Below are 14179 nucleotides of genomic sequence, written 5' to 3' on the forward strand. Positions count from 1 at the left end.
ATTATTTTATATACTATATCGTAAATGAGATCTCTACGGACGTCCAGTAATTGGAAGATCGCTGGTTCGATTCCCCGGCTCCCCCAGCTGCATGTCGTAGTAGTAGTTGCTCCTGATGAGCAGTTGGCACCTTGCATGGCAGCCTCTGCCATCAGTGTATGAATGTGTGTGTGAATGGGTGAATGTGACAAGTGTTATAAAGCACATTGAGCGGTCAGTAGGTTCTATAGAAATGCAAGTCCATTTACCGCAGTGTGTTTAAAAGTGTGTGTCTGCACAAATGTCTTACTATTCTTTTTCAAATGAAGCTTTAGCCAGGAGGAGGTTAGTTTAGCTCAGCATAAGGAATGGAAGCCAACACCTCTATCCCTCACTAAGTATCTCTTTTGTGTAATCCATAAAAAAAAAAAACAAGATAATCACCTCATGGCTCCAGCGCCATACTTAACAGATCAACATATCAGGGTGTCTACAGGTATGAGACACTGTTATGTAATCTTTTTAAAACCTTTTCAAAACAATCTACATTTTGCCAACACGTCAGTGCAAGTGAAGAGACAGTATTAGTTTCAGTGGTAGAGTTAAAGTTTAGCGACATCTGAAATTTGGAAGAGCTCGACTCATTTTGACAAAAAGAAATTAAAAGATGAATAAATGAAATTAGATCAAGTTTGTAGCATAAGACTATTAAAGACTTTCATGACTTTGAATTTATTTTAAAAAATTAATTCAGGACATTTTAAGACCCCATGAAAGTTGTATCAAACTCTGAGAAAAGTGCAATCCTTAAAATCTCTAACTGTTCCTTTAAAATGTGTAATTACCAAGCCCAAGCCAAACGAACCCTGATGATCTGATTAACTCGATCTGGAATTATTTTTGACCTGACAAAGCTCCTCTGCAACCACACAAGACATTAAACAAACCCCACCAGTCTTAACCTGACCTTTATGTGTGTAAAATAGGTGGAATTCCCTGTTGGGTAATGCATATTACTCTCATATTATAACATTACATTGTATATGCAGAAAAATGCTTACTAAACATAACTTTCAATGATGCAATGATTCGTTGTGTAAAGTCAATTTTATTTATTCTGATTCATAGAAGCATTTTTAGAAAATATACTCATTTCCAGGCCTGCAAAATCAGATCCAACCTGTAAGTGATCCACTGACTGACTTAAATACTCTTGGAGAGATGGAGTGCTAAGTGCATGAAAACACATTTCTCAATCATCAAACGTCAGCATACACCAAAAGCATACTTACAAACACAGTTATCAAATGGTATATCATCACAAATAAAAACATGATTGTTAACTGGTAGAGTACCACAATGGTTAGTGCAGTTGGATATTCAGTATTTACACCTCCATCAGAATAAATACAGTACAAACTCACTCTTAGTCGTCACAGATTGTCAGTAAAAGACAGGGAGGGGGTGAGGAGACGGAGTATTTTCATTATTAAATGACTCTGCACAAATGCATAAAACAACGGTTCATGATGAGCATACTGGAGAGACATTGAACTACTGTGTGTGCTTGTGTGAAGGGTACTTTATGTTCTGCAGGTCAGAGCTTCCCTTATGCCTGAGAGAAAAAACCATAGCAAGTGCAACCAGTTAAAAACAGAAAGCATACAGTACATGCATTTGCAGCGACGAATGTCTATATGGATTAAAAAGGAAAAAACAGCTGCGGTTGGATTTTTGTCAGGTGAGTCCACAAAGTTTTAAAAGCTCGTCTCTCTCCAGTCCTCCACGTTCCAGTCTTCCCTTCCCAGCACACCTCTTCTGCTCCACTGGTAATGTCATAGCGCGTCTCTGTTTCCGAGCTGGGGACTGTCATAACCTGTAGAAGCAAATACAATGTCAACACACGGCTTTAAAGCTGCACTCATCAAAATGATACACTCACATGTGTGATAGGAGTGACAAATCTACAGTGCATCTTCACCCAAATCTGCAGTCCTCTGGTTCTATGGAACATTTTAGAGTTGTTTTGGTTTAAAAGTCAACAAATTCCACTTTCATTAACAAGGTCTCCGGTCGCAGCAACATTTTTCAGCAAATGTGCGCCAATAACCAGCTGTACACTACCTGCTCAGCACCAAACAGACATAGTTAGTGGCTAGCTAGTGAACATAGTGGAGCATTAAGCTGCTCAGGAGGTGGTGGAGACGAACACAGAGCTAAAAGAAGAATACAGTCAGCAAAGATCAACATATTTACTTTTATAAAGTTGTATCTGATAACCCCAAGTGGCCAAAAACATCACTTGTTGCAGGTTTAAAGCTGCATTACTCAATATTTTATATTAATAACTACTGTATGTATAAGGGCACAGACGTACCAAACAGTCATCAAACAAGACGACTAGACTTTCGTAGATAACCCACTAGCCTGAGAGGAAACAATTCTCCATATCGGCCAGGTAGCTGTAGTCTACATTCATCTTTTAAAAGGGAAACTGGAGGACTCAGGACTGCAGATATACAAACCGCTGTGTTTTCACACCATGTCTGATAAAAAGTTGCAAATGGCATTGGTGAAGAATAAGAACCCGCTCTAAACAGGCTCAAAGGGTGTCCCTTTTTTTCTAGTTTATGTAATTGTGTTTAGCTGAACAGCCAATCAGAGCCCCTTCTGGTGGAAATCCTTTGTATGGTAATGAATGGAGAAAGACAAATACATTCCTGAACCTGCTTGAATTGTGCCATGAAGTACACACATGATGTTTGTCAATTTAAAAGATCATTTTAAAAGTCAGTAAAGTTTCAGTTTGTCATAATCAAAGTAAAATACCATCTAGTTTCGTGTTAAACCGCTCAGTGAACAACACCGTTTTGCTAAACACACGTCACCAACACCAACATGGCCGCCAGCTTGGCTCAGAAAAGGTACTAAAAGAAGAAAATCAGAATAAATCTGGTCATATTGACAACTGCAGTTATATGAAAGGCTAAGGTTAAGGTGAAGGTTTTAAATTGACAAACATCATATGTGTAGTTCATGACACAATTCAAAAGGGATAAAAAAAATTATTTGTCTCTCTCCATTCACCATACAAAGTTTTTCTGAAATAAGGTCCCATGGGGCAAACAGAGAATAACCTTCAGACTCTGCAGTTACCCTGAGCTCTGCACAGCATTAAATCTAGTTTGGATCATGGTTTCTGGATTTCTGGCATGAAATTCAGCTCCCAACAATCTTCTTTTCAACCACAGCAGAAACATGTTTCCAACCAATGAAAAAAAATAAAATAATAATAAATAAACCAACTGTACTCTGCCTGCTCAGAAATAAACACTGGATAGACAAAGTTAGCTGAGAGGCTGCTAAATGGAAAAAGGAGAATGAAAATCAGATTCACACTCACAAAAACAACTCCAAATGCTAATGTTGCTCTGTGTGTGCTGATGTTTGCCAACACATTTGCCAGATCAGTTTTACATCTTATAAGATGATAACACTGTACGTCAGATGTGCTTTCAAGTGGCCACAGAGAAATCAATTGATGCAGCTTTAAGTTGTCCAAACTGGGAATTAAGAGCAAATTGATTTAGCCACAAACAGAATGAATCTCTCCAACACAGACGTTACACAACCAGTGGTTACAGGAAGCACATGTGCCTGTCCATGTCACTGCTTGATGCATCAGCTTACCTAAAACGTACCCAGACAGGACACAGAGGAGCACTCAGCTTTCACACTCGCTATATAACTGCCTTTTATGCCGTCATTTGTGACATGTGGACCCTTTTATCATTCTCGCAGTGCTGCTAATTGAGTCCCCTGCAGCAGGTTGCACACACACAGTTCAGTATTACAGAGCTTATTGGCAGTAGTTTTGCCGTGTCATTAGCGGCCCCTTGAATTCCACCGCCTCGGGGTTTTCATCTTCAATGCCAAACGGCTCCACGTAGAAATGGCTGATTAATCAGCTGTACATGGCTGCCAATTATCTCAATAATGGGGCAGAGTTGTTTTAAAAAAGAATCAGCTCCAATTAAAGCAGGAAGGATACAAGGTCCTTATTTCAAAAATGCTAAAGTTCTCGGCTTATAGCGCGCTCATCCAGCCAGTGTCACATCTGGCTGCCAGCTGCAATGAGACGTTTTGGAAAACAGCCAAATTAGATCTTTAAATGATGTTTTATGATCTTTTTTTTTCGGTCAGCCATTTATAAAATACCAGAACAAGCATGCTTTCAATATGTATGGTATGACTCATCCATGTGCACCGCCATGAAACGTTTATGTTTGCACAACTTTCTCTTTGCTTTTCATTGACTTCATAAAGATTAACTGAATTTCTTGTTGTAAAATTTAGACCTAAATCATTATTGCAATAATTCTCCATGGTGCAGACGTCCACATGGCTGTCACCCCACACATATTTGCAGGAGGAGAAACAGATACATACACCTGGTCCCAGCAGGGTAGTCCAGAGATCTGTTTCTGTACTGGGGGAAACAGGGCTTTTTCAGAGGGAATCTGCGATCTGAAGACCTCTCCAGATCGTAGGGGCTGTCCGGTTCCATGCCTGAAGGGAAACGGCACGAGACAGACACACAGAGAGGGGTGTGGGAACTGAAAAAAGGGAGGTTGCAGGATAAAGCGTAACGCAGTACACAGCCGGCAAACTCTATGGGCTTGGGAGCACATCAAATAACGGACCGCCTGCTGCTTCCATTTGATAAAAAAATAACAAAGGTATTGCACCATTGTTATGAATTATGAACAAAAGCAGCAAGATGTACACTTGACTCAGACAGCCGCGTGTGTGGAGCTGAACAGCATGCATATTGTGCGTGTCGTGTGTGCACAACAGCAGGGGAGTGTCAGGCAGACGGTACCTATGTCAAATGAGTTGGACTTCCTGGTGTGCTGTGATGTTGCTGGAAATCCATTACGACCTTCATCATCTGGTTGGTGGAACAATCATAACCATCATCATCATCATCGTCGTCTGCACTTACTCTGGCTCCTACTTACATCAATAACATACAGTATTCCGTCTTCTACATGCAGTTTGTTCTACCTAGCAGACTTGGATATTAGCATTAGCAGCTATTGAATCTGAATCCTCTTCAACAGAAAATCCAAGAAAAGAAAACTCATATTAGGCCCTTTTCAGACCGGGTATTGACATCCGTCCTGAGTGATCCGACAGCTGTAAGTACAGGTGTGAAAGCCTGCAAGATGCACTTGAGATCTGATCAGTAAGACCACATTCAGAAGTGGTCTGGGCCACATGTGACCACATTCTGTTAGCAGTGTGTACACACGTGTCCTGGGCCACATCGGAGGACCGCCTACTCAAACTGACGTCCTCTGCGTAAAAGCAAGAAGCCATAACAACAGAAAGAATGGACTACACCCTGTGTGACTTCCATGTAGTTATAAATGTAATGTAAATTATGTGATTGAGCTCTTTTTAATCTGCCAGTGTTAGCAGCAGATATTTGTGAACTCGCTGTTTCAACCGATGAAACCATTTAACTAGAAACTATAATATCCCCAGACTCCCTGATAAATTGCTCAGTTTTGAGAGTTTTTAAGTGAGGAGAAACATAAAAAAAAGTCTGCTAAACAGCTACGGCAAATTCTAAATTATTCACGCCTTCTTGTAAACTCTGCATTAAATGCATAAGATTAAGTTGCATCCCTTGTGAAAAGTGTCGGTTTGCCACAGCATTGCTGTACCAGCCTGTCTGCTACTCAGTGTCAATAAAATGCACTGAATCTCCCAACAGCTCTTTGTCCATGCAGTTTGGACAAGACACTGTCAGATTTTACAAATAAAGTTAACAGTAACCAATATATACACCTTCTTTGTTGCCCATGGGTAAAGTCCAGACTCCCTTACAAAACTGCACAATTTTGTGAGTTGCTGAGTTTGGTGAAACTTTATTAACATTGTAAAAGGTTGTCTCTGACAAATGCCCACATTTTGGGCATTCTTGTAAATTCGGCAAATGTTATACATGGAGATATTTCTTTCTGTGTGTAAACAACGTTGTGTCCGTTTGTCTCAGGGATGTGCGTGTTTATTTACATATAGAGAGGGAAATGTGATCTGATCACAAGAGGTCACTTGAGATGTGAAACTCAAGTGAACTGACGGGACTGAGGAGGTAGGATGTTAATACAAGGTCTGAACAGGGCCTTGAACCAAGCACACTGTCAGACGTTGTAAAGTGGTAGATCACTCATGATGAAACAGACAGTACCTGGACTGGCAGGATCTGCTGCTTCTGTCCCCGGCCTGGCAGATGCTGGTGGTGGGCTTTTCCTCTCAGTTCCCTCTTCTTCAATGATTGGCTGAGCAGAAGGCAAGCTCCTCTGCTCGTTGGTTGCTTCTTCAACTGGACTGAGGGGTGAGCTTTTGGGAGAGGTCACAGCCTTTTCCGGAGAGGTCTTGTCTCTTGAGAGGTCGAGACTGGGCTAAAGGAAGAACACAGAATTTGTACATGTTATGCATCAGAGAGGTCCTACAAAATGTGTCTTCTTTTTCTTCTTTCTTCATGTTTTCCATGCTGTACACACACCTTAGTGGGTATAAGAGGACGCTGTCCCTCTGGCCCTCGCGCTCTCTGTTTCTCTTCATGCCTTCTCTCACTCAGGTCTTCTTCTCCCATCAGCCTTCCTGCCTCTTCTGGAAAGACAGAAACACAGTAAACAATGATGATTACAATGATGCTTTAAAGCTTTGTTTGAGAACTAAAAGTAGAAACACACCTTTCACACATATTCAGTAATTGGAATGTAAGCCTAAGCTAGGCTGGGACTGAATCATTGCCAAACATATACAGCAAAAAACAAAACATAAATATAAAGTAAACAACTGACAGTGTAATGGACCGGGTTGCTGCTACATTTGTGTGTTAAGTGCTTGCTACAACTTCAAGAGAGAAGCATTGATATGTAGTTTGCTAATTGGCGAGTAAAAGAAACAGCAGCAGCTCTTATTAATAACCTTTGTGCTGTCCACATCTATCAGCAAGATTTTCAATCAGAGGATGAAAGTGCACTTTTTTGTATTCTACCTCTATTCTTAATGTCATTCTGCATATTTTCACATTGATTTTTATGGTCTGACCCGTTCTGGCTTCGAGCTATTGTACTGACCTTTTGATTCCCTTTGAGCCAGAGTGCAGTCGATGGCTACTTTTGTAACTGAGATGGTTTGGCTCATTAAAAAGTCTAGACTTGAAACTGATAAAAAGACTTTAACAATGGCCCTCTCTCTTTAAAGGCCTCTATAGTTCGGAGCAGCGTACCTTTTCAGACGAAGCCAAAGGCCTATCTGTCCACTACCATGTCTCTGATTGAACTCACTTTGACAGAATTGTTTTGAACAAACCTTCTTTTAATGATGTTGATGTATTTTTTTTACAGAAGTTTGTTCTCTTACTTTTTATATGGCTTCTTCTGAGCTTTTTTCCCCAGAACAGTGCCACAAAAATGTATCAGCTGACATCTATATATTTCTTTGTATATGTAGATCTGATAACGCATCATTAAAGTAACATTTTTGCCTGCATTTATTTGTAATTGAAGGCCCCAGCATGATAAAAGCAGGTGCCATATGCTGCATTTTAACATCAGCTAAAGCAGTTTGGATAAAGTGTGTAATTACACAGAGGCAGCCAGCTTTCTTCCTCATTTGTTTACAGTAATTATACCATGGCACTGCACCGCAAATATCTGGCTGATTCTGAATGACACACACACAACCATGACAGTATACAGCAACTTCTATTGGCTCAATTTTCCAAACAAAGTTTAAATATGCAACATTTTTAAATGCCACATTATACTGGTCATTTATCGAAGCATCAAAATATTCTGTTTATCATAATGTTGATTTGCTCTAAATTAAATGATTGTTTTATAATAAAGTGGTGTTTATCAAATAATGTTGTCAGTAGTATTGTTAGCCCTGTAAACACTGGACTAGAATTACCAGGGGACCTTGTGATTTAGAAAATTGCATCCCTACATCAGTGTTTCGCGCATTTGCATGGAATAAGCTTATTCTATATTTTACTCATAGTTACTGACATCATGCCTCGAATATGATGTCGAGGCATCAGCAGAACATGTTTTCAGAGGTGAAGCATCAGTTTTTCAGCAGCCACATTAATAAAATAGTTTAGAGTTGTTTCTCCCACTGAGACATAGCATTTGCAGCTCGTTCAGGTCTGATGCTTTGTGGCTGGACTTGAATATGATCCTGCTCCTAACCTTCTCTGTCATCACTCAGTTTAATCATCTATGTAGCCCATCTCATAGCTCAGCTGTTTACTGCTCAACATATTATGAGCTGCAGTCAAATTTCTGAATTGTTCAGTCGTCTGACAGCCGAAAACAGAAGCTAAATAAAACACAACCCCAAATCACACAGATGCCAGTTAATATTGTCACATGACCTCCACGTTTAACAAAATATGGTAGGGCATTTGTGGTGGAATACTTTGCGAGTCACAGACATGGCAGATTTGCACGGGATTAAGATCGCAGAAGTGCGCCGCAATTATTTCTGATTACTACAAATCCCGAAGTAATACTAGTGCTGTGTGAGTGGAGCTTTATTCTCATCAATACATAATCTGCAACAGTCATTTCCTCAAGATTATACAAATAGCACTGAAGAAGAAAGGGCACAATTTTGCGAAGTCAGTGTTTGAAACGGCGTGGTGAGGATGACCTCAGGAAACTTTGACTTTATGTATTAAATTTGCTGTAATAAGATAATTATAGATAATGAAATCAAGAGATAATGCTTGTGATTGTATGTCACTGCATCAATTTACTTTTCAAACCTAACGAAAGTTTCATCATCACTGTAAAATAACGTAGACAATAATAACACTGTAATGCTGCAAAGCATAGAAAATTAAACCACAATTTACACTAGTGCAGCAGTGATCTGTACCCTTCAAAATAAAAGCTGAAACTAACTGTCTGTATTCTGAGGATTGAACATGTGATTTGTAATCTCTATTGATCAAACTGAGCCATATCAATCACAAAATACTGTGGTGCACCTTCACTTGCTGTCTAAGTTGCAGTACCTAAACTCTCCTGCAGATGTCTCTGCCTCATGGCAGCCAGGCTGGGCTTGGTGCACTGTGGAGGAGGCTCCGGCCTCGTCCCAGAGGGGGCCACGCTTCCACCGCCGCTCTGTCTGTCCTCCTCCGTCTCAGTCCGTGAGTCTGTCAGGGGTACGATCCTCTCCTGCCGGCCTGTCTCCATCTGTCTGTCCGTCTGCTGTTTGGAAGACGGCACGTGGCCGTTACTCCGACTATCCGCGGGGGCATCTGAGATGGTGGTCGATCCGTCAGTGTCGTCTGTCACTTTGATGTCACAGGTGCTGCTCCCATCTGAGTCCTCGATTTCTGCTCCGATGCAGCTGTACACCATGCTGACCAGGTCTGTGGACTGCAGACGGATAAAAATAGATCAATAAATGAGTCAAATATTCAGCACATTGTTCACACACCTCTTCTTCATACAACAAACTGATTAGGATTCCCTGCTACTGATTACGTACTGAATCATTTAACTGTACAGTCTGGTGCTGACAATAGACAGTGAAGGTGATGATTCAAATTTGCATTTCAAGCAAATTCAATTATACCAGAATTCAATTATCACTCATTTTACTGTTGATGTCCTCAAATCCCCTCATGGATCAGTGAGGATCCCTGGACTCCACTTTGAGAACCAAAGGATTTGGATGACTCCAAGTGTGTGCATGTGTGCGTGTGTGTGTGCACGTTTTGGCAGAGATTTAAAATAGGCCATAAAGTCCTCCACACCTCTGACAAGCTACACAAGTACGACAGATAAAAAGGCTGGAAATAGCAGGTGGTGGGCAGCATGCACTGCGTAGTTCCATGTTGAACCATAGGAACTGGGAGAAGGACTCTAACATTTTGATTTATGAGTTGGATTGGAAAAAGGCAAAATATATGATATGAAAATAGTTTTTTTTACACATTTGCATTCAAACTCTTTGTTGCACCAGCCTGGTGCATTACTCCACAAAAAGGAATAATAATACAGTGTGTGCCACAATGTTTCGGCTATTTGAAAGTTTAAGACACACTTAAGGAGAGTCACTATAGACCACATTCACAGGGCCATTTTCCTCTGCAGGGTGGGAAGCTCAAATGTTGTGTTCCAGGTTGCAAGTTGTATAAAAGTAGGGAATCACACAAAATGTTAAAAAATACAGCTACCTGATTGATCAGCAACTGTAAATAGAATGGATAGTGAAAATCTGAAGGGTCATCGGGTCGTATTTCAAGGTAAAACAACAAATTTGATAACCCATTAGCTAACATTACAGTTACACAACGTTAGACAAATTCTGAAATATCACATCTTGGCAGCCTGGATGTAAACAAGCTTAACATAAACTGTCTTGCTGTCTCTTTCTTCACCTACCCTCCCAAATATTCTGGTTATGTCAGCAACCTTATGTGACATTAAGCTCACTGAAACGCATATTTCTGCGTAAGGTTCATACATATTACATTTACCACAAAAGCACTTTAACAGTGAGTGTTTTGTGTGGCACGAAGAGACCGGGAAGACATGCCTGCTTCAATACATTAAATTGAAAGTTTGATTCCATCCAGTACATTTTTCTTCAAGGCTTAAATAAATTTGTCCAAGATGTGTGTTGATATTGATCTGTATGCTGGCAAAGGTCAAAGGTCACAGTTGGCTAGAGCACAGTCTCCTTGGAGCTGGTTGAGATTCACTGTCTGTAGCCGTTTGCTTTTCATAAGAGTTTGGATTTCTCTCTGCACCTGTCTTTGGATGAGGCAGGGGGGGCTGGCAGCCCTCAATGCATGCACAGGTACGCCCTGTGTCGGCCGAGGTGAAGACATGGTCCCGTTTGCCCCGGGAACAGTGCTGTCTGGCCTCCCAGCGTCCTTAGGGTGCTGAATCATCGAGTAGACGTTCTCTAAGGCGCTGCTGGAACAGACAGAAAAAATGTAAGAAATTTTGATGACCGAGTCATATTTACTCACAGTGATGGGGTTCAGGTTTGAGCTGTGAGGCGGAGGTAGGTAAAATTGCTGTATTATTAATATTCTGTAGATAAAAAACCTGTATTTGTTATTAATAAATACAGATAAAATGTACTGTGGCACAAACTTAATCTGTAATCCATTTGAAAATGTTGTAGTTAATGAACACATCTTTGGCCCAGATGCTGTTACACTTCCCACACACACTGTGCTGTTGTAGAAAGACAAAAGAGACGGATGCAGAGGGCAGCCAAGTGAATGTTCTGACAATCTCTTTGATTGCTTACCAACAATCTGCAGGTGAAACACTACAAAACATGCTAAACTGTCTTTAAAAAGCCGTTTCTATCTATAGCTGGCTTTAAGATGAGTCATCTGTTCTTTTATGCCTCCCCATCAGACAGCTGTAGGCTGCTGTAAAACTTTGTGTCCGTGGAGGAGCTAAACTCCGCAATCCAGCAGAGGCGATGGCGTCACCCCTTTTTAGCCTTGCCACAGTTCCTTTAAGTTGAACTTGTTAGGGCCTCCATCAGCTGAAACACATGCTGTCACTCCCACTTAATGCCTTTTCCGCCTCCATTTTGTGTAACTCCTTTTAATGGGGAAGTTTCCAAAGAGTGCCTTCGGAGTGTTGTTCTCTCAGCTACTCATCTTTGTAATTCATTTTTAACAATAAGTTTGCCGCTTTGTACTTTATTCCTCTTTGCAACACTTTTTAACTATAGGCCTTGTTATGTAACAGCAGATTAAATGTATGTAATGCCATAATTTTGGAGCAAATGAAAACAGTTGGAGACGGCGAAATATTTTCTCCCATTAAAATATTTATGAAGCTGGGAAGTGACGTTAATGCCCTGCGCTGGATTAATTTAACAGCCATCTCATTCTCTGCGTCTGTGCACTTAAATGTTACTTTCTTCCCCTCCTTCCACTCAGCCCCTGTTGCTGCAGACTTACTCTGAGTCCTGATTAGAGATGGTGGAGTTGCGGTTCTTGCGGAAGCCGGAGAAAATGGACAAGACGCTGCGTCTTTTCTTTCTCCTCAGTGACTGGCCCTGATGGAGGGATGACAACTGACTGAAGGGGAGAAGAGGAGGAGAAATGAGAGAAGTTATTGGTGGTAACAACAGAGTAACAGAAGGAGTGGATATATACATCCTATATATATCGTCGTTGGCTAGCAGAGTTCATTGTTTACAGCCGACTACAATATATGTGTTACTTATGTTTAGGTTTTTTATTTGTCATATGCACAACACTTCCATGAAAGCAGCGTTAGCAGTGTAACTCTGGTCCATTCTTGTTATGCTAATGAACCATTTGACAATAACAGAGTTCATTCTTGCTGAGCCTGTGCACATAGTTTAATATATTTGACAGGAGGCATAGTTTATGCTCCCTCGCTGAATCTTTTTCATGCGCTGCTGGTGCACATTAAGCACACACCGTCATCTAGCCTTAGATAACAGTGTTTGTGAAAAACTATTTCCATTTCAGTTGTTTAGTCATTCTGTTTCAGTTGTGAAAATCTGAGCCATGTATGATTTTGCGATTTTAGTCAGTGTTTTTAGGCTATGATCAACCCAAATTAAGTAAATGACAAGCTTAAAAACAGGGTATTAATGTGTCAAAATCTTCATTAACCCAAACTACTTCCAGTACAATACAGTAGATTTTCCAAATGTAGTTGGTAGTTTGAAAATAAGCAAGAGCAGCATTTGCCCCTAGGTGGTGGAGTTTTTTGTTGTTGGCAAAACCTCTGTGGTCGATTTTATTTTCATGGTAGCTTGAGCATTTCATTTACCAATTTCTTTCACATTTCTTTAAGCATGGATTTCTTTTTGGTGACATACTAAAAATAAAATACACCAAGACTCAGATGAAGTGGTCACTTGAGGGCAGCGACAACAAGCTGTAAATGTTAACATTAACATATCATGTTGACATGGAAAACTTGTTAGCAGTCAGTTGACTTTTTATACACCCTGTCTACTGGATACATTAGCATAATATTAGCATTCGCATTCATTTGGAGCTCTGTATCTGTCCTCTTGAAAAATGACCGTCCAAATTCATCCTCCTTTTAGCTGTATTTCCACAAACTCCTGAGGGAAATATCTGACCTTTTAGCTGCTAAATGTTCCACTATGTTCACAGATAAAAGCCAACTTTGTCTGCCTTTTGGTGCCAAGTGTGGAGTGTAAAGTGTGTTTTTCTAGCTTAGTCAGTGAATCTAGCCACCTGCTGAGGGCCTGAAAACCCAAACAATTACATTAAAGATGCACTCTATCTGCGGGCTCATCACTTAACTCTGCCTTTTCAAGTGTGTACAATAAGTGTGTACAATAAGAAATATTGATTATAGCTACCTTAAACTGACCCAAAAGCATATAATCATATCTGCACCGCACTAAATGATGACTGAGTGAAGTGTATTGATTATGATTGTAATGGTTAGCCGTTTCTATGCTTTCTCCCTTGCTGATAAGCAGTTTCTTACAAAACTAGTCATGAAATCCAGGACCACCATGTACTCTTGAGACCATGCCCACTCCTCTGATTAATTTAAGTCTGCCTGTGCTCTGCCCCACGCTGACAAAAACCATTAATGCATCTCTCTTGTCTGGCTTTGTTCCCTACAGTTTGAAGAAATGTCTGATATTACCACAGTCCTGGAACTGACCTGAAGGTCTATAATAACTTTAGACCAATATCCCATTTCTTGCAAAAACTTCTCGAGCAAACTGTTGGCAGTCAGCTCCAGGCTCATATGTCTAGTAACAAATTATGGGAAGAGTTTAAATCTGGGTTCAGGGGGAAAAAAATAAATAGTATAGGCTGTCTTGCATGACCTGCTTTTAGATGCTGACTCTGGGTATTTTAACATAAGTATCCCCCTAGATCTTACTGCAGCTTTTGATACGGTCTGTCATAGTTTTCTACTAAACCGGTCAGCATCACTACTTGTCACCAGTACTCTGCAATCCTGGATCAAATCCTACCTCACAGATAGACAACAGTTTGTTTCTATTAGTAAGTATACTGCCCCTCTCCCATGGCAGTCAAAAATCGGGGTGTCATTTTTTATTCCACCCTCTGTTCCACCCTCCCTGTCCGGTCTTT

At 40.6% G+C, this 14179-nt stretch overlaps 1 protein-coding gene across 10 annotated transcripts in view; it reads right to left on the minus strand.

Moving 5' to 3' along the window:
* Positions 1-1067: 1067 nt before the first annotated feature.
* carmil3 (capping protein regulator and myosin 1 linker 3) overlaps positions 1068-14179 on the minus strand; it is a 97412-nt gene continuing 84300 nt past the window's right edge. For 4 of the 10 annotated variants that reach the window (XM_073490467.1, XM_073490468.1, XM_073490470.1 and 1 more), the window contains exons 33-40: positions 12014-12133; positions 10832-11000; positions 9086-9452; positions 6557-6663; positions 6239-6452; positions 4862-4930; positions 4429-4548; positions 1068-1855 (exon numbers count right to left, since the gene is read on the minus strand). In XM_073490467.1, coding sequence (XP_073346568.1) covers positions 1815-1855; positions 4429-4548; positions 4862-4930; positions 6239-6452; positions 6557-6663; positions 9086-9452; positions 10832-11000; positions 12014-12133 — 1207 coding nt within the window. In that variant the 3' untranslated portion in view covers positions 1068-1814. Of the gene's footprint in view, positions 1856-4428; positions 4549-4861; positions 4993-6238; positions 6453-6556; positions 6664-9085; positions 9453-10831; positions 11001-12013; positions 12134-14179 lie in introns of those variants that run through there. The other 6 variants (XM_073490469.1, XM_073490466.1, XM_073490473.1 and 3 more) reach the window with 5 other exon arrangements.

This window comes from Pagrus major, chromosome 21, assembly GCF_040436345.1.
Source record: "Pagrus major chromosome 21, Pma_NU_1.0".
NCBI lineage: Eukaryota > Metazoa > Chordata > Actinopteri > Spariformes > Sparidae > Pagrus > Pagrus major.